The 27,758-nt window shown below is 39.8% G+C and overlaps 6 protein-coding genes across 8 annotated transcripts in view; 3 read left to right on the top strand and 3 right to left on the bottom strand.

The window, feature by feature from the left end:
- The window catches only part of LOC134817501 (nucleolar protein 8-like), a 61,565-nt gene extending 52,232 nt beyond the window's left edge, over positions 1–9,333 (bottom strand). Inside the window, exon 1 of the mRNA XM_063826646.1 lies at positions 9,329–9,333. The gene's annotated coding sequence lies outside the window, so the exon portion shown is untranslated. The remainder of the gene's footprint in view (positions 1–9,328) is intronic.
- LOC134817238 (HEAT repeat-containing protein 4-like) lies at positions 285–27,409 on the bottom strand. Of its 2 annotated transcripts, none has more exons than XM_063826382.1 (22): positions 27,128–27,409; positions 26,587–26,895; positions 26,369–26,436; positions 25,921–26,076; positions 25,624–25,709; positions 25,359–25,501; positions 25,031–25,192; positions 24,706–24,899; positions 24,236–24,430; positions 23,826–23,913; positions 23,033–23,135; positions 21,996–22,110; positions 20,029–20,226; positions 19,660–19,753; positions 14,889–14,998; positions 12,120–12,287; positions 11,907–12,009; positions 11,599–11,788; positions 11,308–11,399; positions 5,121–5,208; positions 4,770–4,950; positions 285–556 (listed from the first exon to the last, which is right to left on the bottom strand). In XM_063826382.1, exons 2-22 carry the CDS (start codon positions 26,807–26,809, stop codon positions 455–457), a joined length of 2,859 nt encoding a protein of 952 aa, XP_063682452.1. In that variant the 5' UTR covers positions 26,810–26,895; positions 27,128–27,409; the 3' UTR covers positions 285–454. The 2 variants fall into 2 exon arrangements, with proteins under 2 accessions (XP_063682452.1, XP_063682459.1); XM_063826389.1 differs by having other exon boundaries at positions 25,031–25,186; positions 27,128–27,385.
- Positions 758–3,029, bottom strand: LOC134817387 (solute carrier family 40 member 1-like). The gene has a single exon (XM_063826530.1). It carries the CDS (start codon positions 2,588–2,590, stop codon positions 989–991), a length of 1,602 nt encoding a protein of 533 aa, XP_063682600.1. The 5' UTR covers positions 2,591–3,029; the 3' UTR covers positions 758–988.
- LOC134817205 (uncharacterized) lies at positions 7,148–11,298 on the top strand. 2 transcript variants are annotated; one of them, XM_063826346.1, is made up of 3 exons: positions 7,148–10,242; positions 10,356–10,442; positions 10,710–11,298. In XM_063826346.1, exons 1-3 carry the CDS (start codon positions 7,277–7,279, stop codon positions 10,888–10,890), a joined length of 3,234 nt encoding a protein of 1,077 aa, XP_063682416.1. In that variant the 5' UTR covers positions 7,148–7,276; the 3' UTR covers positions 10,891–11,298. The 2 variants fall into 2 exon arrangements, with proteins under 2 accessions (XP_063682416.1, XP_063682423.1); XM_063826353.1 differs by having other exon boundaries at positions 7,263–10,242; positions 10,713–11,290.
- Positions 13,083–14,811, top strand: LOC134822647 (uncharacterized). The gene is made up of 2 exons (XM_063833820.1): positions 13,083–13,213; positions 13,419–14,811. Exon 2 carries the CDS (start codon positions 13,419–13,421, stop codon positions 14,649–14,651), a length of 1,233 nt encoding a protein of 410 aa, XP_063689890.1. The 5' UTR covers positions 13,083–13,213; the 3' UTR covers positions 14,652–14,811.
- LOC134817334 (uncharacterized) lies at positions 15,648–20,227 on the top strand. Its single transcript, XM_063826472.1, has 2 exons — positions 15,648–16,242; positions 17,914–20,227. The coding sequence occupies exons 1-2, from the start codon at positions 15,694–15,696 to the stop codon at positions 19,459–19,461; spliced, it is 2,097 nt and encodes a 698-aa protein (XP_063682542.1). The 5' UTR covers positions 15,648–15,693; the 3' UTR covers positions 19,462–20,227.
- Positions 27,410–27,758: the final 349 nt, after the last annotated feature.

The following is a 27,758-nucleotide window of genomic DNA, read 5'->3' as shown; positions in this document are numbered from 1 at the left end:
AATTCTTGTGAAAAGGCCCTTTGGGGTGTGAAATTGATCTGAATCGGTGTATTTTTTGACGCTGATTCCGAATCACTCCACATGACGTAGTGTAACAATGTTTCCACGGAGAGTTATGGGCAAAAAACCGTACTGCGCCGTGACGTAATAGGACAAAAAGTACCTGCCACCAATGGTCAACACCAAAAGCGCGGCGTACTGCGCGCGACCAACTATTTCGCCCGTACAATATATGGAACAGATATTTTACGAGTATCACCCGTTAAGATTTAGCTTGAGAGCCATTCAACTAAAATGTCTTTAAACTAGATTTACATCGCATTTTTATCTCAAATATAGTACAAAGTTTATCATCCAATAATCATCGCACAATTACCCTTCACAGTCTCACAAATAAATTAATTGAGTTCTACTCCGCAGTTGTACTCCACTTGTGAAACAGAGAGGCGGTGACTTAGGCTTTAGCAGTGTTAGTAGAGAGTGGAGATTGTACAGGGGCCTTCCTCCAAAGGAATTTGGCTGTCGGTTCCTTCTTGTCGTGCTCCTTCAGAATAGCCTGAAATGAAATCAAACATTAGATAGTGATCTTTGAATTCGTTTAGAAATTAACAAATACAACGAAGCACTTCCAACTTCATTGAATTGAAGTGAGTTTCCGCGTTTATCTAAATTCAACCTCCGTTAGCTGTTATCTCCCTGACTACGATATTTCCGCTCATGTCTACACACTATCATGCTTGTCTTTAATTTTAATGTAATTACATGTTGTGATTATTCATATTCGTAATCAATGAAAATAAAAGTGCTGTATAAAATCATTAGAATATTTCTTATGCGATCAACTAAAATTATTGGTTCAAAACTTTACCACGTTTATAATCTCTCTCTTTATCTTATCTATCCAATCCAATTTTAAAAGTTTATTGAAGCATCATTTGCAAATGAGCACCTTCATAACATCCATCTGAATAAAAACAAACATTTATACTTAAACAGATGGTTTCTGATTAGAAACTGTATCTTCTTCTTCAACACTGATTTCAGATTCAGCTCGCTCCACTAATGAATCTGGAGGGTTTTCTAATATAACATTGTCCTCAGTATCTGCTGCAGGATTCTCTACCACGTCAATCTCATTGAAACTATTCTCAGCATTTTCCTGTGTGTCAGTGTCCTTTTGTTTGTCTTTGAGACCACCAGTTTTAAAGAGCCAGCCTAAGTAAAGTATACAACTCCCAATACACGCTACACAAGATATAATGATCAAAATGTCAAACTGATTGGGGTCCGAGAGAAATACAGTCAGTAAGATGTAGGTGAAGTCAAAGAAACTGTTGAAAGATGTCTGAACTCCACCTACAGTGGTTCGCTGGTGCTCTGAAACGGATAGTTGGAAGGACTGGGAGATAGCCAGGTCGAAGACCCACAACCCGAACCTGATGGTGGTGATCCCTACTAAGACCAGGATAGTGGGGAATACTATCGGTCCTGATACTTCAAGCGGATCCTTCGTTTCATCTCCACAACTCCCGTCTATAATATCAGGAACTGGTATAGAATCGAGATGGTCTTTGGGAAAGCCGACACTTGCTAAACAAACTCCATAACTGATGGCCAGAGTAACGGCCCCTAGACCTCCTGCTGCGGAAACTCCAAACTTCTTCGTAAAGGGAGTATAGCACATGGTACCCAGCAAACCAAAACACGCTCCAGCAGCCATGGAGATAGCAATATACAAATCCTTCACGTTATTCAGACGGAGATATCCAACAGTGATGGAACCGAAACCAAGAACAGTTAGATAGACGAGAGACAAGCAGATTCCAATGATAGCGACATCCTGCGAGAAGAATATCTTGACATTTCCAAAGTAGGTTGTTATCGCGTGTTTGATTTTCTGAGAGGTTGTGAGCGCAGTCTCCCGCTCCGCTTTAGGAGTCACCTTGTGAGCTAGGTCCGGGACTCTAGAGTACACAGCACGGAGTAGCGTATACTCGAAGAAGAACGACACAATATTCCAGACAGCTATCAAACCAGCCGCCCACGTGGTGTTGAGTGCGGTCATGAAGGCTCCAGCTACAATGGGGGCCAACAACAAACACACCTGATCAATCCTCCGCATCATGGCGTTGATAGCACTGAGCAGGTTAGTGTCATGTTTGGAGAGGACGACTATCCAATCCCGCTCAATAATCATCTTAGTAGCAGAGCTGGAGAGAGTGCTGACAACGCCTAGTAGGGTTACAAGAGTCATGAACACGAAGAAGAGAGTCTCGTTGCAGTAGAAAGTGATCTGAAGTTGGAACGCAACCATTATCAGTATAGCAGCAGCTGCAACTGAACTGTTCTGAATAATCAGGGCTGTTCTCATGGTGTTGAGGCGGGGGAGATTGTCCACCTTACGGCCGATTGATCCTGCGAGGCAGGCCTCAAAACTCTTTACTACTAGACTGTAGACAGCAGTGAGCATAAAGGATTGTGGGTGAAGGTAGATCAGGAATATTCCGATAGCAAAACTCCACATTCTGTCTCCCCAGCGCGAGAGAGCGTGCGAGGTGTAGAGCAGGACATTTGTTGGGGTTGTTACCATGGCTACCACATCTGCTAAAAAGAGGAATTCTGTGAGAATGGCTCATCATCAAAGGTACCAGTCTTACTTACACAACAAGAAGCACAATGTAGGAACAGTGAATAGTGTGCAGCACCACAAGTGTAATGTGCAGCACAACAAGTGCTGAGGGCATGCCAGCACTGCTTATCTGAACAATAGTCTAAAATTAACAATATATACTCTCTAGGTCGCGGCTTAAATGATGGGTACACGTACTCGACAAGTATCCTAGTTCGACACGTACTGCAGTTCGGCAATCCGTATCCCTCGTGGATGACGTTCAGTGAGCCAGAATGTGATCCGATAGCGTGTAGCAACTGTTATATGAGTTCCATCATTGCCTGCCATAGGATCACGAAACAACACAAAAATCGTGTACGTGTCAAACTAGAGTACGTGAATAAAAACATTCAGCTGTAAGACTGTTAAAAGTTAAAACCCATTACATCTTAAGCAGCTATCAATAATGTAAAAAGTACAATCTAAAGAATGCTACAGACATATCAGCAAATCTGCTACAAATACTAACTGCACACAAAACTTGAGGAAGAGTTGCTGATTGGTAACTAGTATGTGTAATGTGTACTTTTTATATTTACTGTGTGTGGTACACAATACACATCCACAGTAAATACTAACTAAGGAAACAAGCCTCAGGCACAACAGAACCGCAAACACAGCAGAAATATAGGTTCTTAGAGATTTTAATTGTGAAGTGTTAGAACTTCAGCTCATTTAGTTGTTAGGTAGGAAGTACAATTTATAGAGTAATTTTGGGGGAGCTGGAGGAGGATAAGAAAAGACATTTGAAAGTTCTGGAACAACAATGGAACAATGTCAAAAGTTCCAACGAATAATCAATGATATTGAAGTTCTAGATGCATAATAATTAGGACATTTTTCATCCTAGTTTTGATATTATGTTAAATATAAAATCACCGACAATATGGGTCCAATGTCCATAGCCTTCTAAACTTGAAACAGATTTTTATTTTTATTCCTCGGCTTTTTATTACTTCTAATTATGAGACGATTGTAGTCTTACCTAAGTCATTGTAGAAATGTAGAACTATGACTAGCTAATCCCGAGAAGAAGGATCGAAACAGGTCGAGTAAAAACTTATTCGTGCGAATTGAATTAACGATACTAGCGGTTTGCCGTACGGACTATCAGTCTTGCTTTGGAAATAAATTTCCGTTTTGAAACAATAAAAATAATCCAAACCACTCAGCCGAGGCTTGAAAACTTTTTTCACGCCAGCCATGAAGTTGATCGCGGATATAGGAAGCGGATATAGATACAGCGACAACACGGTGCATTATAACGGTGTATTAATATGATAAGGAGTAAGATGTGAAATGAAACCTTTGAAAACACAAAATCTTGGGCTCCGTGAAACTGCGATTCAAGGTTCCTAATTAAATCTAATTTCAGGGACCTAAATTGTGGAATGCGATATATATACCCTACCATATGATTTATATTCAAGATCTCGAGCATTTCGTTTTATCAGCCCCGATTTATATAATTAGTTCATAAAACTCTCAGAAAACTCGCAAGATTTCCTCTAGATGCACTAAATTACACTAAAGATCTTTATACCTCAATGCTCCCAATATTTTTTTAGAGTCGGCATGAAGGCGGCATGAAGCAGTGTCCAAGAAGGCGACCACTAAAGGTGAAGAACGATATGTAGAGCAGTTACAAATTATTCATCGGTTTATAAGGTCAATTATGGGAGGATGGTTTAACCAAATTCATTACTGCCACTAAAACAAGAAATGCTGATTGGAAACAGTTAGACAGGAAGAGTGAGTGGAAAATTAAATTAATAACATATGAGATGAAACATTTATACAATTTAAACTATGCTGTAATTTAAAACCAGTTTTAGACAATTTAAATTGGGTAAGTTCTGGGTTGATTTCAGAGTGATAAAGCTGGTTATCTTTAAACAGCTAAGCGACACGGTCTTCAGGGTTACAGTTCATCTATAATACCAAATTCTCCTACCATATTCTCTTTCACACATTTTTGGAACGAGGGCCTTATAAAAAGACAAATAACATTATCGGTTATTTATAAAACTGTGCAACTAAATTGTCATTGTAATTTATGATTAATAATTTTCAGTAATACTCATTAAATATATATTACCTGAATTTTATCTTTCTTCATTTTGATCTCCTTATCTCGTGTGATCACCTTCATTGGATCCGGCCACTCAAACTTGAGAGAATCTGACGTTTTCTCTCGTTTCGGCAAAGACTCACGTGACCTCACTTCCCCACGTGTATTTCCACGAGTCACAGATACTTTTGAGCCGCGCGACTTCAAACTGAAACATCAGGCGTAAACGTAATTGTAAGTTAGGCCGAAACTTGACTCTTGAATATGCTCGTTTAAAATAAATCAGACTGATATTAATTCTGAGAATTTTTTATTAGAAGGTTACGTACCGTTAAGACTTAAAATCAATATTTGCAATAGATTGCCACATTGACATACCCCAATTCGGCGTTTTCGCAAGAATAGCAGTCGTTATTTGATTGGGAATCTGAGTTTATGATAGATGATAAAATCGCTTCTTTTGATCCTGAAAATATAAAATCAGTTAACGATCTTCATCCCTTGAATTATCTAATTTCAAATGTGTAATATGCTTTCTTAAAGCGGACGTTATAATAGTGGAAGATTTAGTCCAGATGAAATATAACCTTAGTTACTTATTTCATTTGTATCATTTTTTGTTCGGGCCATGGCAAAAGCGCCTAATTTCTTAACGTGCAAGCTAAAAGTCGATGATTAACAAATTGTAATCTCTCAGATGTTGGAAAAATATATAGCAACTTTTTGTTGAATATATCACAGGGTCTATATCTTGGTATTTTACTATTTCAATCCGGTAAGTAACGTATTTCCCCTCTTCGAGTGTATCTAAACTTCTAAACGTGTATCGAAATTTTTCGGAAAATTGACTTGAAATTATCAGCCCTCTTTAATTTTGGCGCCTATATTCAAATTGTTCTGAACAACAAATAGTTCTGGAGTCGCATGTTGATATTAACTGGTTTTTTGGAGTTTGTTTTTGGAAAACATGGTCCACATTTATTTGTGGTTGTGCTATAATAATGGTATTATATATAATGTGTAACAAAAGGGTACCAATTAGCTCTTTAGATAGACACATTAGAGCAAATGTCACCACTGGTAAAAGTTTATTTTATGAACACAGAGGATACATCGGGATGTACAGATAGTTTTCGTCGCTGGATAACCCTTCAATAGTGAGGAACCGACTACTGGAACAACAACAAAACCAGGGATTTCCTGACAGCAGATGGTTTATATAGCATGCCCAATACCTTGTATTGCTTGACTTTTAAATTACGATAAATGTTAATGGCGTGGATATTGACAGGTCATTTACGTGTAATGACGAGCACATTGTTAAAGTAGTCCGGCACCATTCAACAGTTATGCTGTAATTTTAAACTATTTTTCGTACCACAAATTAGCTACTCAGTATACAGATTAGTATCATTTTTCCACCCAAATCGTGTAGGATGCGCTTTTCTTTAACTATATACTATATAGTATATCGCTGGTTCTGATTATGGGATGTAAAAGAGCATAATTATAGAAAACCGAGTTCCTAGGGTTAAGTGTATGCTAATCTAGCTTTAGTCACGTAACACGGCAGGGCGTATCAAATGATAGAAATAAAACGAGGTTATGAAAGAGGAGAACTATCAAATGGAAAAGAAATACAAAGTGAACTCCAACAGATAAAACTTTTTTAGTTTGCGCAAACCGGTTGACGTGAATATAGACACCCGGCGAGTCTACTCACAGAGGATAGTGCTCAGTCAAACTGGCTATTGACAATCGGATCCCTTAAAATGATTAAGGGGCAACTAAAAAGTGGGCTCTTCACTTCCGCTCTCCGTATATATACTCCCAAACACTGTCACGCCATGATGCGTGACGGCACAACGCATCTGCTTGCACCACGTGACTTGCCAATGGGCACTCCACTAGCAGTCACCCTGTGGCCGCGAGGACCAACCACAGGCCTGGCTGTAAGTCAGGTGCAAATGAGCGGACGGCTCATCTCTGACAGTTGGTCTGCCAGCCAACCGACTTACACTCAAAATGTGTAACTCCCGAATACGAACAAATAAAAGCATTGGTTATTATATACCCGGAGATATATACTAAATTCTACGTTCCTTAATAATAAACGTTATGCTAAAACTAAGATATCCTAAAAGATATCTCAAAATACCATATTACAAAATAATTATTACACGGTAGGATTTATAAGGTCAAAGAATCCTGTCTGGCGATTATAGCACACCTTATCTGCCAGTACTCTAGCTTTTGGCTACCGGGTTTCTAGTGTTAGATACTTTACGTAATAATTATAATCTTATACATTGGAAAATCAGAACCAGCGATAATCGATATAGTTGAGGAAAGAGCGCTCACTACACGATTTGGGTGGAAAATATTACCATCTGTATTTGTACACTGAGTAGTGAGCAGCTATGTTGTGGTATGAAATATAACAGTATCGTGTATACATTTGATTTTCAACGAACGGTGGCCCTGATTTCTGATTTCTGATTTGTGTGCAATGTTCCTAACATAAGTGTTTTGTGATGAAATGTTTTCTTGCGTTAGTATTGCTTCTGTCATTCCAAGCTGTTAGAAGTTGTGAAAAGGTATGTAAGTTCCTCTACAACAATCCAGACGAAGACTGGGAAGATCTCGATGACGAATCTCTGACATCTTTCGAAGAACCTGTTGCGCAAGGAACAGTTACAGGTTTCATAACCATAAGATTAGAAACCTCCGCTCCGGCTGAAAAGTATGACTTCCTACGGTTTATTAGTACTGCAGATAGACAAAGTCAACCCCTCATCTTATTACTGGCAAACAACGGACTAAAAGTCGGAATAAATGAAAAATTAAAAATAGATGGAAAGAAGCAACCCAGTGTATGGGTACCTAAGAACCTATCAAATAAGATCAGATATATTCAAATATCTGATCTAGATCCTGGTTTTTACAATGTAACCATTGGAGACCCTGAACGTAGCGCTGAACTGAAATGGAATTACCAACGTCAACTGACTACTCTTAAACTTAAAGACACGGTAGCAATAGCGAATATTGGTCGATGCAGTTGTACTGTTTACAAGTACATATCAGCTTGCTCTGACGCCATTCCAAGACTTTGTGAGGAAGAGAGTAATGTAATAGAGACTGTGAACCTCGGTTCCTCCTCCACTCTCTCCTGCACTGGCTCTGGAGCTCCTTATCTTGATGTGAAGTGGACCAAAGATGGTGAACCTACAGATCTAGTGCCGAACAACATCCGCTCAACCACTGAAGCTGATCACATAATTGAGTCTTCACTCACTCTAGATATCGTCACAACTGAGCACCTCGGAATTTGGACCTGCACAATCTTTAACAAAAACTCCGGATACAGTGTAACTAAAAGATACACATTAAGTTACACTAACCGTGTGTCTCTGCTCAGCTCGCCTTCAGATTACTACACAGGTGAAAACACAGAGTTCCAGTGGGAAGTAGAAGGCTGGCCGTTAGACCAGGTTACACTTGATTGTGGACGTGAGCGTGCCATCACAACAGATAACAGTGGATACAACTCCTTCACTCCTCCGAGGATCGTTTTGACGCTGACCTTACAGAACCAGAACGTGGTGACCTGTTTTCTGAAGAATGGACAGACAGTCCTGGAAACCCGTCAGATCACTAGAGTTGGGTACAACTGTGAAGTAGGAGAACGTGGAGTTGGTAAAGACTGTGAGCCGTGTCCAACAGGACAAACTAGTGTTGCTGGTTCAGAAGTGTGCTTCCCCGATGTGAGTGATTGCTCTGAAGGACAGTACGGTTATGGAACTGACTGCAACCAATGTACAAACGGAAAAACTAGCCGTGCGAAAACAAAGAAAGTGAATGGATGCTTTCCTGATATAAGTGATTGCTCTGAAGGCAAGTACGGTTATGGATCTAACTGCACCCAATGCCCAGATGAAAAGACAAGCTTTGAAAGGACAAAGAAAGTGAATGGATGCTTTCCTGATACAAGTGATTGCTCTGAAGGCAAGTACGGTTATGGATCTAACTGCACCCAATGCCCAGAAGAAAAGACAAGCTTTGAAAGGACAAAGAAAGTGAATAGATGCTTTGCTGATACAAGTGAGTGCTCTGAAGGCAAGTACGGTTATGGATCTAACTGCACCCAATGCCCAGAAGAAAAGACAAGCTTTGAAAGGACAAAGAAAATGGCTGGATGTTTTCCTGATATAAGTGAGTGCTCTGAAGGCAAGTACGGTTATGGATTTAACTGCACCCAATGCCCAGAAGAAAAGACAAGCTTTGAAAGGACAAAGAAAATGGCTGGATGTTTTCCTGATACAAGTGATTGCTCTGAAGGCAAGTACGGTTATGGATCTAACTGCACCCAATGCCCAGAAGAAAAGACAAGCTTTGAAAGGACAAAGAAAGTGAATAGATGCTTTGCTGATACAAGTGAGTGCTCTGAAGGCAAGTACGGTTATGGATTTAACTGCACCCAATGCCCAGAAGAAAAGACAAGCTTTGAAAGGACAAAGAAAGTGAATGGATGCTTTGCGGACGTCAGTTATTGCAAAGAAGGACAGTTTGGTTATGGAAATGACTGCAATAAATGTCCACATAAAAAGACAAGCATTGAAAGGACAAAGAAAATGGCTGGATGCTTTCCTGATGCAAGTGATTGCTTTGAAGGCAAGTACGGTTATGGATCTAACTGCACCCAATGCCCAGATGAAAAGACAAGCTTTGAAAGGACAAAGAAAGTGAATGGATGCTTTGCTGATACAAGTGAGTGCTCTGGAGGCAAGTACGGTTATGGATTTAACTGCACCCAATGCCCAGAAGAAAATACAAGCTTTGAAAGGACAAAGAAAGTGAATGGATGCTTTGCTGACGTCAGTTATTGCAAAGAAGGACAGTACGGTTATGGAAATGACTGCAATGAATGTCCATATAAAAAGACAAGCTTTGCATTGACAAAGAAAGTGAACGGATGTTTCCTTAATATAAGTAGTTGTAAAGAAGGAGAGTTTGGCTACGGAAGTAACTGCGGCCCATGTCCTGAAGGGACAACCAGTTCGGCTTCAACAAAACTAGTCGGCGGTTGTGAAAAAGTCAAACCAAACTTCTACATACCTTTAGGAGCAGGGGTGTCTGTCTTTATCATTCTTATAGCAGTTATACTCACAACTTTCATAATCATCCGAAAAAGAAGGTCAGCAAGGACAAGTTATGAATTGGTATCAAGATTCAAGCCTTCAACAGTTCCTGCAGTTGAGGTTCATCGTAATGCAGACATCTCTAAACAAGGAGAATCAGGCTCACAGCGTGATAACCATGGAACCGGCAGCACTCCTACCATGCTGGACAACTTTATCGTTGATAACAGATACAAGTCTGTGGGAGAGAAAAGTAAGAATCGTGAAATCTTGAGAGGATTAACACTGGATTCGCTGATAAATTCATCCACTGTCCGCCAAGAAAAAGAGGAAGACCATTATGCTAATATCTCAGATAGGTAAGATACATTGAGAAGGAAATTTAAATCTTTAGCAGCATAAATTGAAAAATATCTAAACGTATGCTGGAAAATGTTTCGTTATGATAAGTTGGTTATCCTACAATCTACAGGCAATTACTGCAACAAGGCAACCCCGACGAGGAAGAGGAGGTACTTTACATCAACAATGATAATCTGAGATCTTCTTCAAATACAAGGTCAGTAAACCTTGCAAACCCTGTAAACCTTGATACTCCTAGCTGAAGACGATTTACACAAGTATTTTGAAAGCTCCTGCTAATAAAATCCTTTCGTATCACTTATATGTTTTAAATATCCTCCTCCAAGCTTGATACTCCTAGCTTATCATATTATTCTACTCTTGATATTGAACGAATTTCTATGCTCTATGTATTGTATTGTAGTAGGATCTGTTGGAATTACAATTCCCACCCAAGATAATTTAGTAATGATATTACCCACAGAAGGACTGATGAAAGAGAGGATGACACGTACGCGACTGTGGAACTAGTGCAGGGATCCAGACTGAGAAACAGAAAGACAGTGCCACTGGTGAAGAGACCGGATGTTCAGTATTGTACTATTACTGAGCTAAGAGAAAAAACTACTCCTGACAGTCATTACATTAACATGGACAGCAAATAGACGAGTTTTGTTTCTTAGTGATTCTAATTATTTGTGGTTCTTTTTTTGGTGCTTTAGAGATTTAAATTTTTTGTGACTCTTTTTTTGCGACTCTTTGTTATTTGTGGCATAATGCCGTCTATGTCGTAATGGCATCACTTTTCAGAGTACAGTGTATTCGAGACTACTTTTGTTAGGGGCGATATCTATTATCACCAGTTGCAGTATTGATATTCGAACAGTCGGTTGATCTGGTAAACTTTTAAAATCAAACGAAGATTCCGACATTAAAGTTTCGTGTTTAATTTTTATATCACTCCTATCCGTATTCGAACATTTAAACTGTACAAATATTGTAAATTTATTCTGTATGTTTTGTACTAGAAAGCTCACATCAATTTGTTAGGTTGTTTTCGTAAAATTGTAAATAAAACAAACCTAGTTTTTTTACTGCTTCTTTAATGGCGAGTATAAGGGAAGCGTCCTTTTCAGGCTTCAACCCTAACATCTGTAGAGCCTGTGTTGATGCTCTGAAAATGTTAATTAAAGATTCAAATATTTAAGTGTAAGTATGTGAAAGAGCATGAGCAGTATCGTGTAACATGATACTGCTCTTTCACATACTTACACTAAAATACCAGTAAGCCGGGAACAATTTTATTTGTCAACATGACTATAACCACCAAAGGAATAATTCTGATAACCTAAAATACTGAAAATAGGCCCTACTTCTTGACGGAGTTGTCGGCGTCAGCAGTGAGCCTGTCTCTAAGGACGTTGACCACGTCCTCCCGGTCCACCTTGAGGATGGCGAGGACGAGACACGCCGCGCTGCGCACCAACCCCTCCTGCTGGTACTGCGCAGACCACACCAGTTGAGATATTATCTTGTCGTTCACTACCCCTATATCTGCTAGTGCTGACGGGTGGAGTGATTGTTACAATTCCTTCTCTAGGTTTGATAAAAACGGATTAAAGTTAAACGAAGCTGAGGATATTATATTATTCCTCGTGAGATCCACAAATCCCTCTCAAACCTTCGATAGCAGCAGCTTTGACCTTGTGAGAATGGTCCTCAGAGATCAGAGTTAATAAACCCTCGATTACATCCTCGTCAGAAAACTGTAACTCGCCTGCTCCCTGCAACAGAGAATGTATAAAATAGTTGAATATGAAGTAGTAAGTTTCCCATAATTCGTAACATTCGGTTTTGTAGTCAGATTAAAGTAGCAGCACTCTTATTATCATACCTTAGCTGCATTGTGTCTGACAGAGACGTGGTCGTCAGTGAAACACTTTAGAAACACAGACTTCATCCGGCCTGTCATCATCCGGAGATGAACCACTCTGTTGAGAGCGTCAACTCTCTCTGCTTCGTTCCCTTTCCTGAGCCTACAGCACAGCTCGTCGTGCAGTACCTGGGATAGAGCAGAGTTATTGGTATCTGCTTTGTAGACTTATCCTTATTGCCTTTAATAAGAGCAATTGTTTCTTTTGGACCCGGGTGGATATTATTGTCAATACAATTGTCTGGAGGGGATTATTTAAAACATATAAGTGATACGAAAATAATCACTCACAATACAATTGTGAGTGTGACTGCACTGTCCAGCTGTACCATCTATATCAAACCCAGACGGCCAACAGTATACAGGCATTTGACAATATCACTACAATTGTGCACACTAACACACACACACAGTATTAGGTCTAATTTTCATATCCTGAGATTCCTGGAGAAACACAGCGACTTAATGCACGTGGTATCTAATACTCCAATCTGATCGGTCAGGCCCTGATCACGTGGGCGCTACGATTAATCGTGGTTGGTTTGACTGAGTGTATTTTAATTTTGTGCTATTGTAATCCATAATGAAGGGTGACTACAGTAATGACACGTGGAACTTGTGCCATTGTTCGGTACAATGCAGCAGTGCGAGAGGATCCAGTCTCCACACCTTACTATTGCTAAACTAGTTGCTTGTGTTTACCAGGCCTCCTACTTGTACATACTGCGTGCTTGACTGCTTGTGTCCGGTACACTGTGTGCCTGTGTTCAGCACCTTGCGTGCTTGTGTTCAGCACACTGCTTGCTTGTGTTCAGCACACTGAGTGCTTGTGTTGTATTGTTTTGACTTTTTATTAAAGATTTAAACGTTTTCAATAAAAATGTTCTGCTGAATTGTGTAATCGTAACGATAATACCTCAATACAGCAAGCTTAAATTTGACGACAACTTATTTGACTGATAATTTATTTCGCATGATCAGAGAATTAACAATCACTTCAAGTGGTCTGACGGAGGGTGCCGACTGCCGAACTGAACTTATCTTACTATTGAAAAGTAGGTGACGATACTTTACAACTGAAATTTCAAGAGACTTGACACAATGCATTTTCCAGCAAAAGTTTCAGACTTTAGATAATCAATACATGAGATGCAAGTATAAACATTGCTATCAACTATCAAGATAGTCAATATGATTACTGTTAAGTACAAGATTTAATTGACAGTTCCTTGAACAACCAGTAAAATACACACATTTCAGATGAGAGAGAACGTGACATGCGAGGTACTTGACCACTACCCCACCTTCACTGAAGCCTTCATAGAATGTCCCAGTATCTGCTACATTATCTTCACCTCAATAGATGCTGCTCTGGTTGTCTTCCAAATAGTTGTGTTTATCCATCTTCTTTACGCGGTTCACGTGGAGAGAAAGAGAGAAGTCCCCTATCTCGTGTCCCTGGCTCCAATCTGCTCCATCATCAGTGTTCTAGAACTAATTAACTTATCGACCGTAGAGCTCCTTTCAGCCTTCAGGTATGTCTACCTGGTGTTCTGCATTCTCCAGTTTTACCAGTACATATCCAGTTATTACGGTGACTGGGATGATCTGGTCAGACTCCTCCCTGGATTTGTTTACGAAGCTAAAGTGCTGTGTTTGTGCTGCTCGTACCAGAAGGAGATTGCCATAACCAAAGGAAGGCTCCGAACGAATAAAGTTCTGGTTTATACGGGTGTTATCACCTACATGGTGGTGATAATGGTCACAGTGGCATTTGAAGTGAGTGAGATTTTAGAGGACATTTTACAAGTGCTTGGGGTGACACTGTTTATCATGGGGATCAGGTCAATGAGGCGGTTCCTATCCATCACCCAGCAGTTCTACCCGGAAGTGTCCAGTTCAATAAGGAGAAAGTGGGTGGCAGTGAGGATCTGTTTCCTGGTGGTAGGGTTGCAGGGCTTCATACTCAAACTCTTCTCTGCCATGCATCTCATCCCTCCGATAGACTTGTTCAACAAGCGCGTCATGGTGGATGTTATCCACAACCTACTGGTCCCAGCGCAGCTGTGTTTCGCTGTTGTGCTCGCGCACAGGGCCTTCCACGGCGATGACCCCTGCACGATGGAGACGACCCCTCTGCTCCCCAAACAGCAGCGCGGAAACACCGGCTCCCAGACGGAGGACATGCGGGACCTGATGTCGGACACGTTGGTGCGGGTGGACAGTGGGGTGGACAGTCCCGAGTTTGAGTACGTACCGGGCTACGGCTCACTGAGCGCCGAGATGATGAACCACGTGGAGGAGGCGCTGGAGGACAACTGGAGGAGGTCTCACCCGGACCTACTCCAGGGAGTTGAGCCAGATCTGTACCAGGGCCAGGTACTGGGACATAGAGTCACCTCCCAGGTCAGGGGTGACAGGTTCTCAACAATGGGAGGCATTAATCGCCGGTATCAGGAAATGGACGAGTACTCGGGGTCTACAACTTTGTGAGAATAAACTGATTTTATGAGACTCTTCTGACACTATCTGTTTCTTTCAATTTCGCTGTGGTTTTACTTTCTCCGGATTAGGTATTTTTCACAAGATTTTTACTTGATCTGTGTAAGGGTTTAAATTATAAAATTTAGGACGAAAAACAGTTTTTGTTTTGAAAAAAAAAAAACAAACTAATTTACTATCATTAGCCTAATATAATCAAATAACTTATAAACAATAAGATGGACTCACATGACCATATCCTTTAACCCCAATCGTTTCACCAGCAACTGACTTGATGTTCTCACTGTAGTCCGACCACATCAGTGTCAGTAACTTGTGTAAAATGTCTTTATTCAACGCTGAAATTATAAAATTTTACATTTAAGCGTTTTTAGCCAACAGAAACCTCTGACAGTAACAATCTGGGAGCAAGAAAACTCAAAGACTCAGAATATCTTACTTTTTAAATTTTTTTGTTATTTAAATTTTTTGTCACGCCACAGACTCTTACTATGCACAATTTTGTGGCTGTATAAAAACTATGCGAAATCATACGGGAAATTTCTGATTGTACGAAATTATGCGGTAGGATCAAAATTAATGGAAAGGTGTGGAAAACGTTAAATTATGAGATTCATACAACAAGGAGAATAACAGATGAATTGCTCTCATATTACAGTCTGTTAGCATGGGTAATGCAATGGGTATATTAGTCCTAGTAAATATAATCCGTTTATTATCATTCGCCAGTTGAAGATTTTGGATAACTGCCAACATCCTTGATAGATTTATTTATTATTGGTAGATAAGCATTGACAAGATTTTGATTCATAGGATATGAAGTCAGTAAATATAAATCTTCCTCTTTTAAACCTAGCAGTTTGTAAATAAACAGTGGAGTCACCCGGCTAATGGTACTGGTAATTATCAATAGAAATCTAATTAGTAGAATAAGATAAGGAGATTACCGCGCCCTGGCTGGGTTATAACCCCGTAACTCAACACCTTATACACATAAGTCAACCCTTTTTGTTGATCGGCCCATTTGTAAACGATGTTACTTTGTTTTGCTTTAGCTTTACTCCGCTTTAATGGGGTACAGGCGGACGAACAATTTGCGCACTTCAAGACGATTTTGAGGGCAAAGCATAAGGAGAGAATCAAGCCATGGATAGCACACATCGGTAGGCAAGCAGACCCCTGCAGGATTGCAGCTATATCTGGACGATCTGGTCAGAACAGCGTGCTAAATAGTGCCGAGAAAGTACTAATGAAGATGAAAAACGATGCTGACAATGTTAGAATTAGAAAATTAGCTCCTGAGACGAAAGCTGATGCTTGTAAAGAAGCTCTCAAGCATTGCAAGAACAGAGATATGAACCGTGAGATCTGCGCTGAAGCATTAGCTCACTACATGAAACGCAAGGAGACCACTCAGAGATCAGTAGGACGATCCAGTGCGAGTGCTTGGGACGAGCTTTATGGAGAGCTGACAGAGTCTCTGACTACGGATGAGATCATTGAACAGTTGGATTTGTATAATTCTGCTTCTCTGGGTTTATTAATAGATAACACCGGCTCTATGGCTGACGATATCGACCAGGTACTTTCAATGTGTTTATTATATTAGGTTGGGGGGGGGGGGCCAATGGCATAAAATGGCATAAAATGGCATAAAATGGAGACTTTTTCTATGGAGAAAATGGAAAAACCCATGAGTAATTCTCCATTTTCTCCATTTTATGCCATGAATTTTGTCTTCGAAATTTCATCTTTAACACCATTTAACACCTAAATTGGACATCCTAACATGTTTATTTACGCTTACTAGGGGCGTAACAAGCTTATGAAAGCTCATAGTAGGCTACTAGATGCTTATACTAGGTTAGTAGAGGCACACTTCAGGCAAACTCATAATTACTCAAGCCTAGTGTAAAGTTATTTCTACAGGCTACAGCAGGAGTGAGTAATAGGGGAGAGTAATAGGCACTGAGAAGTGAGACCTACATCCTCGACAGTCGAAACAAGCTCGCACTGCAAAGGGGAGCCCTGCCTTCCGAGATCGCATTACCAGGGGGAAGCCTCGAGTCCAAATTTGTGTATCGAGGGGTAGGTGCAGACTTCGATAAACCGAAAAACCAAAAAAAATATTTTCGGCTTATAATGAAGAGGGTAGCATAGAAAAACTTTGAAAAATTTTGACTTAGAAAATTTTCGGCCCGAGTCATTATCGATACGTACCTCTCGTATCGAGAGCTCCCGATTCCGAGCTCGTGTTGCAAAGGGGAGGCCTGCCTTCCGAGATCGCATTACCAGGGGGAAGCCTCGAGTCCAAAATTGTGTACCGAGCGAGGGGTAATTTTCTAAGTCAAAATTTTTCAAATTTTTTCTGAAAACCGCTTTTCTCCACGTTTCATGCTACTCTGTTCATTATTTGCCGAAAATATTTTTTCGGTTTTTCGAAGTCCACACCTTCCCCTCGATACACAATTTTGGACTCGAAGTAATGCGATCTCGGAAGGCAGGCCTCCCCTTTGCAACACGAGCTCGGAATCGGGAGCTCTCGATACGGGAGGTACGTATCGAAAATGACTCGGACCGAACATTTTCTAAGTCAACATTTTTCAAAGTTTTTCTGAAAACCACTTTTCTCCATGTTTCATGATACTCTGTTCATTATTGGCCGAAAATATTTTTTCGGTTTTTCCAAGTCCACACCTTCCCCTCGATACACAATTTTGGACTCGAGGTAATGCGATCTCGGAAGGCAGGCCTCCCCTTTGCAACACGAGCTCGGAATCGGGAGCTCTCGATACGGGAGGTACGTATCGAAAATGACTCGGACCGAAAATTTTCTAAGTCAACATTTTTCAAAGTTTTTCTGAAAACCACTTTTCTCCATGTTTCATGATACTCTGTTCATTATTGGCCGAAAATATCTTTTTTTAAAATAATTTTTCTCGAAATTCTAAATTTTTCAGGTTTTCCATGGCATAAAATGGCATAAAATGGAGACTATTTCTATGGAGAAAATGGAAAAACCCATGAGTAATTCTCCATTTTCTCCATTTATGCCATTGGCCCCCCCCATTAGGTTTTTTTAAATTCTCAGGCCTAAAATAATCTATTTTATGTTATGCCCAATAATCTCAAGTTTCTTCTCAAGTTATTTGTGTAGCTAGGTAGAAAATTAGCTTGGATTCCTATGTTACACAACTACACTATGTACTAATGTTTTTCCCAGTATCCAAGAGTCTAATTTGAAACATTCCAGGTAACCAGAATCACGGAGAGCTTCCTTGAAACAGAGCTTTATTATGACGATATAATTTACAACTTTGTAATCATGACTTTCGGAGATCCTGACTATGAACAGCCAACCGCCTATTGGGAGCCCACTCAAGCAGTAAATCACGTGAATAGTAAAATAGTGGCGTCCATGGGAGGGGACTGTCCAGAGATGACATGTCAGGCGATCGAACAGATGTTATTGTACAGTGACATGTTCAGCCAATCTCCCATCTTCGTGTTCACGGACGCTTCCAGCAAGGACTGCAGTGAAGATCTTGTGACTAGCGTGGAGGATTGGGCCAAGGATTTCTCACAAACTTTGAATTTTGTCCTGACAGGGATCTGTGGAGACGAGGTTGACGGCAACTTCACCAGACTGGCCGCTTCTACTGGGGGCAGCATCTACAGGCTCGAGGATGAAGAGCTGTACAGAATGACAGATATAGTGGCCGAGGGGACAGAAGGGGGTTCATATCTTGCTTACGACGATTGGGACGAAGACGATTGGGACGAAGACGAGGACTGGAAAAGAAAGAAGAGAGATATGAGCAATGAGCTGAGCGCGCACTTCCTCCTCAGGAGGAGAAGACAAGCAGATTTCTCCACTTTCGTTTTCTACGTGGATGAAACAGTTGGTCGGCTGGCGATGCAGGTGACGTTCAAGAACCGTGCAGACAGACGGCTGCTAGACGGTATCACCATGACACCCCAAGAAAACTGTAACACCCACAACCAGGAAACCGGAAGCAGGTTTGGAAACATTGTCCACTACGCAGTTCACTGTCCTTGTGTCGGTGTTTGGAAGATTAAGGTCCCTAGCTCCTTTGACAACCCCTGGACTTTCTCTGCCAAAACGTTTGGAGATTTCAGTATTGGGTTTGATGTGGGCTTCGAGCAAGCAGCGTCCAATGGGAATGTGGAGCGGACAAAGGAACCCTGTGCAGGCGACACAGCTAAAATGATTATAACACTCACTCAGAGAGACTCTATTGATGCAACAAGCAGGATCCACGTTTTATTGAATGGTGAATCTTACGATGAAATCTTCAGACTAAACACAAGTGACGAAAGCAAGTGGTATGTGGAAATCAGAGTTCCAAAAATTCCGTTCAAGGTAGCAGTTCGAGGTACCACAGTGGCTGGAAACACATTCCTCAGGATCCAAAACACGGAAATAAAACCGACCACAACCTGCCTGAAGACTGAACACATTCAGCCCAGTGCGTGGACCATAAAGGCGGGAAGAGTAACAACCATCATAATGTCCCTGGAGAACAAGTACCAAATGGGCGAGTATAAGCTCTTCTGTTTCAACGACCGTCAAAAGGACGGGTTCGAGACGAAGATAGAACGGCCGAGGAACAGAGTGCACAGGGTTATTGATCCGGACAGATTATACTACATTTTCATCAAGGTTAGAGCTCCACAAGTCATCGAAGTCGGGTTGGTGGTAAATGTATGGTGCGTCGTACGTTCAGATAATGACAGGGCAATCAAATCTTACCGACTTATGACCTCTCTCTACGACTAATCATCTGCACGGACAATCTATTTTCTAATGATCGAGAAGGAATGAGGAACTTCGCCAGTATCGATGAACACAATCCTTAGAAAATGAACTGTAAATAATCGACTACTTGAACTATTTTACTATAACATTAACATAAGTATGCTAGGAATGATATTATACATTTATCCCACGCATATTATATATAGATATATTTCTTACGGGTGTGAATCTTTTGTATGACTTTGCATGCCATGTATCTGTTGATCCACAGCCTATTGTTGAGTTCATCAGCCACCATAAACAAGATAACATCCTGGGAAATTTAACATAAACAAGATAATTTGAGCTAAAAAAGAACACAGGTTATTATGCGAATTTTCAGTGCATAAAACCACTGTGGAAACAAACGAGTACCCTGCCTAATTGTCCGGTATAATACAGGGTCGGTGGTTATTCTCATTATATTTATGTTCACAGTACATTATTACTCTGGGGACTAGGCCACCCTGTATACTTTTAATTCGATCCTGTGGCGAGTTGCTCCCTAAACCAAAAACTTAACGTTCGACATATTAAAAGATGGCTAACCGAATGGTGACTAAGTCGGACTAGAAGTTTGGTAGCCGTAACTCGGATGAGAGTGTCAAGGGACTGAGTCATGGTGATGAGTTTATCAACAACAATCCTCTCTGTCACATTCTCCATCGCCAAACACTGTACAGCCGCCCACGTGTCTGCTACCATAGAGTTCACTCTGTGTAATGCTCGTAATAGCACCTGTTTAGCCTGACAAAACGATAAACTTGATAAGAGGTGTTAAATTTTACCGAAGAAATCTTTTGAAAGCGTTATTGAAGCAACTGGGAGCTAAGCTCAATGTGCAGGTGACAAGTTTCCATATTTTTTCCGGCAAAATTTTAAATAGAGGGTATTATGAAATCGTACTGCGGCGTCGTGACAGGCTCAGTTCAAATGATAGCCAACATAGTTGAATATGCGCCGGTTTTAGAGTTGCATGACAATTATAATAAGGTTTGCGATGTGCAGGAGAGCACTGCATGCAGCTCAGCTGCATGGCTTTGCGTTTCCCAATTTAATTCAGCAGAATTGATAACGCCGCGCATGTCGCTTAGCAACGCGCGCACTTAAAATTAAAAGATATTTATCGCGTGCGCTGTTTTCTTTAGGAAGTAGACCCTTTAGCATTGTTTAGATTGGGTACGTGGGTTGGCGTGCAAAATCATAACTTCATAACATACTGGGTACACCTCGTGGCTCGTTTATAACCACAGTTTGAGGTTTTTCATGTCAGCCAGTTGCTTTTTTATGCTAGTAGTCTATGTTTCTGCTACGTTTTTAGCTACATGAAACTGATTAGAAGTTTAATAGTGTTTAGCTGGCGATGACTGAACGAATAGTTTCTACTAATTGATGTGCAGCTATTTTGAGTTTAACCGGTTGTCAGTATTCAATTGTAGTGGGTGATAATGGCAAAGAAAATAGTAATAGTATCATATTATTATAACACCTACAAACCTGAAAATTTACTCATTTTAATGAGATTTTCCGAAACGAAAATTTATAGTTTTTTAATCTTTTATTTCGGGACGATGTGATAAAATAAAATAACTTAGATATGAGTCTCTAGTAGCAAAGATTTGTATTCTTAACGTTTCAAATATTTTTGTGTTTCGTACTTTGGTATGATAAGTGAATCAGATTTTGAAAATTCGGGTTTCTATTTCCAATTCTAACAAGCAATTTTTTAATTGCACGAATTTGTGGCTTTAAGGGGGCCGGGGGGGTCTTCATCAAAATTCTCTCGAAATCGACTTTATAGTTGTTTCTGATAGAGGGGAGTGATATCTATCAGCTGCTTTTGGTCCCATGGAAAAATATTGTTCCTAGCCGAAATTATCGCTGGTCAAAGGTCAGCGCTTATGTGTAATTGTATTGCGCGAGCGATTTTCAATCGCGCGTTCTGAAAATCGAGTCTAAAAATCTATCTTCTCCTACATTTTTTGAGCAATCCCCCTTAAACTTTCAGGATATGTTCTTTGGATCAGTAAGAAGAGAACTCTAGAGCCAGAATTTTGAGATAGGCCTTTAAAGATTTTTAATCCGATTTTGAAATTCTTGGACCTCTAAAAATTAAGGTCCAAGAATTTCAAAATCGAATTAAAAATCTTTAAAGGCCTATCTCAAAATTCTGGCTCTAGAGTTCTCTTCTTACTGATCCTAAGAACATATCCTGAAAGTTTGAGGGTGATTGCTCAAAAAATGTAGGAGAAGATAGATTTTTAGACTCGATTTTCAGAACGCGCGATTGAAAATCGCTCACGCAATACAATTACACATAAGCGCTGACCTTTGACCAGCTATAATTTCGGCTAGGAACAATATTTTTCCATGGGACCAAAAGCAGCTGAAAGATATCACTCCCCTCTATCAGAAACAACTATAAAGTCGATTTCGAGAGAATTTTGATGAAGACCCCCCCCCCCCCCCCGGCCCCCTTAAGAATACCACAGTATGAAATAAAGTGAGGAACTAACCCGTTCGTTAGAAGCACCGATAGCGAGAAGAGTAACAGCAGAGGAGCACTGCACTCTGTCACTCTTATCAAACAACAACTTCTGCAGATTATCAACAACCACGTGGCCCGTCGACCTAGGATATCATTTGTTATCAGACTGCAACATATTCACGAGTATAGTTGTGGAGAACCAATAGTGGTTTAAATAATACTACATGGGGGCCAAAAGTCAGTACCCATACGTTGGCCTTAATAGCTCAGTCACTGAGTGCCCAATTGAAATAATTCTTTCTGGTATGACTTACTACCACCACTGGTTCGAGGAATTTGTCAAATCGAAAAATATTCGTGTTCATTTTTTTCAAATGAAGGTTCATTTTCGCATTTATTTGATAGTTTGGATAGTCGGATCGAGCCAAATTTTATTGAATTTTTTTTGGTCATTTAAATTACGTTTGTCCTGAAACAATGAGAGTTCTAGCTTCTTAGATGACCGAGATATGAAGCATAACGAGTTTGTTCATTACGTGTGATCAGGTGACTGGGTTAAAGCTAGAATCTAGATCTGCATTATGGGAATCGTGCAGAGAGCCCAATTACGGTGTAGTAATTGGGTAATCATTGATTACCCAAACAATTTTGATAACGAGATAAACAAATTGCTTGATAAACTTCGTCATTTTAAATCCGTTTCGCACCATCTTTTCAGATTATATTCCGGATTAAATGACCTATAATATGTTACAACGGAGTCTCTAACATGTTCACAAACACGAGTTTAAGCAATTCAATGTTAATTGGGTGTGGCCCCCAAAAATAGAATTTTCAAATTTTGGTGACGGAATCCTCGAACAAGTGGATACAGTATTCCATCTGCAAAGCAACAACTCTCAAATATAAAACACTGCGGTGGTATAAGACCCAACGTATGGGTACTGACTTTAGGCTCCCCCGCCCTCCCCCCCCCCCCCTGTAATATCATTTATTTGAAGGTAACCTCTCTGGAGAATCAATAGTAGTTTACAATAATACTATGAAAATTAATTTGAAGGTAACCTCTCAGTGGAGGAAGCAGCAATGGAAGGGCTGTAAGTTCTGTAACCACTTATTGGAACATCATCACCGTCCTCAACATCGCTCTTCAACTCCGGCTCCTCATCTGTAATGTAACAGGTAAATGTAACAGGTAATGTAACAGGTAATGTAACAGGTAATGTAACAGTTAATGTAACAGGTAATGTAACAGGTAATGTAACAGGTAATGTAACAGGTAATGTAACAGGTAATGTAACAGGTAATGTAACAGGTAATGTAACAGGTAATGTAACAGGTAATGTAACAGGTAATGTAACAGATAAAAACAGATCTTAAATCATCTGTCATGTTATATTGTTATGATAGCGGAACCGAGTGAAGTTTATCTTGTGGTAAGATAAACTTTAAACACACAAAGTTCGCGTAGCTAAATGCCAGTTAACAGAGTAGCATGTTTTACAAAGCCACTCACCCAGGTCCCAGTCTGACCGGAATCCCAGAGCAGCTCCACAAGCTATAGCTGCCGTGTAATGCAACAGGTAATGTAACAGGTAATGTAACAGGTAATGTAACATGTAACACTCACCCAGGTCCCAGTCTGACCGGAATCCCAGAGCAGCTCCACAAGCTATAGCTGCCGTGTAATGCAACAGGTAATGTAACAGGTAATGTAACAGGTAATGTAACATGTAACACTCACCCAGGTCCCAGTCTGCCCGGAATTCCAGAGCAGCTCCACAAGCTATAGCTGCTGTGTTATGCAACAGGTAATGTAACAGGTAACGTAACAGGTAATGTAACAGGTAACACTCACCCAGGTCCCAGTCTGATCGGAACCCCAGAGCAGCTCCACAAGCTATAGCTGCGGTGATCCTCACATGTTCACTAATATCTTTCATATCCTGACAGTAGTTTACAAAGTTAAAAACAGTAAGTACTAAAACAGTAAATTGGTAATCTTTCTTCGCTCTTTTGAGTAGGTCGATCATATAGTTTGATAGTTGGTGACGTAGTGTCTATGACAAAGGCGTGTTGCTGAAACGTCGACAACTAATTATTTGAAACAGTGAGTGGAGACTCTCACTTCGTCACCAACTATCAAAGTATAAAAGAGTAAATATTAAGAGAGTAAGTATTAAAAGAGTAAACTTTAAAACATTGAATCTAGATAAGTTGGGTGCACTTTAATTTTTAAAATGATAATATTATTCCAAATAAATTTACCACAATAAGATTCTCCAGACTACTATCTCTCCACTTGTTATCCAGATACCACGTGGTACGCCAGGTAGACAGCGCACCCAGGAGCAAGTCGTGTGTCAGCTCGTCACTGTCCAGCAAGTTGTCGGAGAGGCCGGGTGTAGTGCGCTCGTCTGACTCTGACGTCATGTCGTTCAGAACTTGACATTGATAGGTCGTCTTGCAAATTATTAGGGACAATTAGTATAAGGTATAATCTGGTGATTTCAAATTATTAGGGACAATTAGTATAAGGTATAATCTGGTGATTGCAAATTATTAGGGACAATTAGTATAAGGTATAATCTGGTGATTGTAGGTCGTCTTGCAAATTATTAGGGACAATTAGTATAAGGTATAATCTGGTGATTGAAATCAGTAAACAATATTGTTGCATTATTCACTGTAGGGAGAACTGAACAACACACAAAAAGAGAAGTGCAATAAGACCATACTATGATAAGATGTGGGTAGTTTTTCCAAGGTCTGGCTCCCTTGATGGGGACGTTGAGACGTTTGTGTAGTTGTTTAGGGGGACCCCACGTGGTGGGTTGTTGGGGATACAGCGGGATCAGATCCCGTTTGTATTGGGTCTGTGTGTCGAATATAATCTTGCTTCTGTTGCCGGGATGGTGTATAGATAACTTACCTGGAGCAAAGTGTCATGATTTCATTAAGGACCCGGCTTTCTTTTCTGTTTTCCATGGATATGGAAAGGTAAACAAAAACATACTGATTCAGTAATTTTTGAAGTATAAAGATTAAAGAACTGAGACCTACCTTGAAGTATATCTTCAGTGAACGGCTCTATGTCGTTCAGTATCTTATGCCTGTTATAGTTGCTACTAATATATCTATCATCTGCCGGCTGGTGCTCCCTTTTCCTCTGAGCTTTTGTCATGAACTTCTCCATGTAGTTTCTTTGCAGAGGCTTACCTGAGTCTAAGTTGTCAACTTTAGATTTCGAGGAGTGGAAAACATTGCTTTGCAATCCTTGTTTGTGGTACAATGTATTCCCAATGAATATTCATACAATTGATAACATGATACTTTGTGAATTTGTGGTAACAGTTATTTTCAGATTTATATGACAAACTAGACATTGTACCTAAGTAAGCAGGATAGTGCTCCTCCTCCATTACGCTAGGTTTCTCCTCTTTAGTCTTGGTAACAACTGTTTCCTTGTCTGACTCTGACAATACAAAACTGGAGAGCGACACCTTGCTAGAGTCAGCTTCTATACCGTGCTTCCTGGTACATACTTCAGTTATAAACCATGTGTGGTCTGTGCAGTTGATATGTAAACAATATGTGCAAATATGATTGCATGATATGCTTTTCATCGAGTATATTTTAAATGTGACTACAAATACCTCTCAACAAGTATTGGTTCGACCTCCATGAACTGGGTCTCCTGGAAAATAATGCTATCTACCTCATCTTTAGCATCACTTAGTACCTGTAGAGTGTAGAGGAGCTTGTTAATTAGCAGTATCTTCATACTAAATAAAGAGACTGATGATTTTGATTCATTTTAAGGAAAAAATTTGTTTCTCTGATATCAAAACTATAAAGAAATTCGTGCCCAAAGATTAAGATCTGTTTTAACAATACAGTACATATTAAAAAAAAAACCAAACACGTGTAAAACACGTGTAAAAAAACGAGACCTTCTGCTGAAGCCTCTCCCTCTGAAGACCATGAGAATGTCGATTCACAATGATGTCTGCTGTGTCAAAACTCAGTTTATTGAGGACATACTCGTCCCATTGAGTAGTTGATGCTGCAACGCTTGTCTGCGCTGCTATGCTCTCCTCCTCTTGTACCTGCTCAATTTTAACATAGAACTAGAAGAAAACATATAGCTGAACACCAACAAATGTAACTGATAGTGATGTTCAGAGTATCATAATAGCTATTTTGTTTCTTTTAAATTTGTGATGGCAATTATTCAGTTAAACAAAAATTTGTTTATAAGATATTTACCAATACCTCCCGTTCATCTCTAGGGAACCTCCATTATATAATTTACCTCGAGCCAATTAGGATCTTAAGAACTGCTAACTAATTCCATTGCCTGAATTACATGCTTAACAAATTGAAACACATCAAACTCACAACTTTTTTGAGGTAAGGCTTAACAGGGTATGCTTTGGTTCTTCTCAAGTCGACATTTTCAGCAGGAACTGAAAATATTTAACCCTAAATAAGGTGATGATCTCACTTTACAAAATGTTATTATAACCATTCGAGATTAAAATAGATTATTAAATCTTATGATCAGTTATAATTCGAACATTTTATCTCATTTAAAAAATCATTTATGGTTACATTACCAGTCAATGCACAAGGTAAATGTGGTATTGGGTCTCCAATAGCATTGTGTCTTCCTTGTATTCCTTTGTTGACGACACTTTTCTTTGATGACAGCAAAGTCTTGGGTGCACTGTATATATCTCTAGCCCTAATCTGTTCAAATCTCAAAGCAGAAGGAGCACTTTCAGAAACGACATCTCTTGAAAAGTTCAAACCAATGTTCAGGACGTCGGATGTAATCATCAGAAGCTCTCTGGGGTATTGTCACTGATTCCGAAGACCTTCTGGATGAAGGGGCGAACTTCACCGTATTAGTAGATGTGGCTGGCCTGAATGATTCATATGTTCAGACCTACTGTAAATTGAAGCTAGATTTACATCCAGAGTTGAATAAATTTTAGTCGTTTGATTGATTGCCTTAAAAGTTACCCACGAAAATAAACGTCAGCAACCTAAGTGAGACAAACATGAGATTAAAAGTTCAAAATATGATTTTTCAAGTTAGACTTTAAGTGAACTTTATGGAATGGGAGACTTTGTTAAAACAGTATCCATTCTAACCTGGATTTTTTGAGCTGAGTTTTTCTACTGGCACTGAAGGCAGTTAAAGGGGGAGGAAGACCCACATGCATCATTAGTTTCCCTTCTGGGCTCATCATACCTTCTGCATGCATGATTTACTTCACAGGAACTGAGTGTCGTTCCCATGAAATATTCTTTACATCTTCCTACATTAATAGTCAAACAGTAGATCAAAGTTTGTCACACTGATGGAACAGGGGGTCCCGTGCAAGGTGTGAAAAAAGGTGTGTCATGCACAACTGTGAATGATTTTGAACTTCTTAATCAATAAACGATAATCAAAACTGTAATCGATAATTGACAAATTAAATGTAAAGCATGACATACTATACTATTGGACATTAGAATATGTCCTTCCGGTAGGAAGAGATTCGAATTTCGGATCTCTGCGACCCAAATTTCAATGAAACAATAAGTTTTCAATGAAACAATAAGTTTTATTTTACATTCCTTTCATAAATAAAATAAGAGCTTAAACCACGAATTAGTTAACTAGAAGTAAACTTGAGGAAATATTCTTTAACTTGGTTCTATATAATTATTTAAAAAACTTTATTTGTTAGCAATTTTATTATGGAAAGTGGTTGAATTTAGTGAGACAAGGTCAGTT

This window comes from Bolinopsis microptera, chromosome 1 (assembly GCF_026151205.1).
Source record: "Bolinopsis microptera isolate Bmic1 chromosome 1, MBARI_Bmic_1.0, whole genome shotgun sequence".
Lineage (NCBI taxonomy): Eukaryota > Metazoa > Ctenophora > Tentaculata > Lobata > Bolinopsidae > Bolinopsis > Bolinopsis microptera.
Note: the sequence above shows the minus strand (reverse complement) of the source record. Positions and strands in the feature narration are given on the sequence as shown.

Bases quoted from the DNA above. Each gene is read 5' to 3' on its own strand.
- LOC134817387 (XM_063826530.1), bottom strand. From the start codon at position 2,590: ATGGTAACAACCCCAACAAATGTCCTGCTCTACACCTCGCACGCTCTC.
- LOC134817205 (XM_063826346.1), top strand. From the start codon at position 7,277: ATGAAATGTTTTCTTGCGTTAGTATTGCTTCTGTCATTCCAAGCTGTT. The intron at 10,243-10,355 runs GTAAGATACATT...TACAATCTACAG, and splicing joins TATGCTAATATCTCAGATAG to GCAATTACTGCAACAAGGCA. The intron at 10,443-10,709 runs GTCAGTAAACCT...TATTACCCACAG, and splicing joins AGATCTTCTTCAAATACAAG to AAGGACTGATGAAAGAGAGG.
- LOC134822647 (XM_063833820.1), top strand. From the start codon at position 13,419: ATGAGAGAGAACGTGACATGCGAGGTACTTGACCACTACCCCACCTTC.
- LOC134817334 (XM_063826472.1), top strand. From the start codon at position 15,694: ATGTTACTTTGTTTTGCTTTAGCTTTACTCCGCTTTAATGGGGTACAG. The intron at 16,243-17,913 runs GTACTTTCAATG...GAAACATTCCAG, and splicing joins TGGCTGACGATATCGACCAG to GTAACCAGAATCACGGAGAG.
- LOC134817238 (XM_063826382.1), bottom strand. From the start codon at position 26,809: ATGATTACATCCGACGTCCTGAACATTGGTTTGAACTTTTCAAGAGAT. The intron at 12,010-12,119 runs GTATGATAATAA...TCTCTGTTGCAG, and splicing joins TCAGACACAATGCAGCTAAG to GGAGCAGGCGAGTTACAGTT. The intron at 11,789-11,906 runs GTTTGAGAGGGA...TCCACCCGTCAG, and splicing joins CAAAGCTGCTGCTATCGAAG to CACTAGCAGATATAGGGGTA.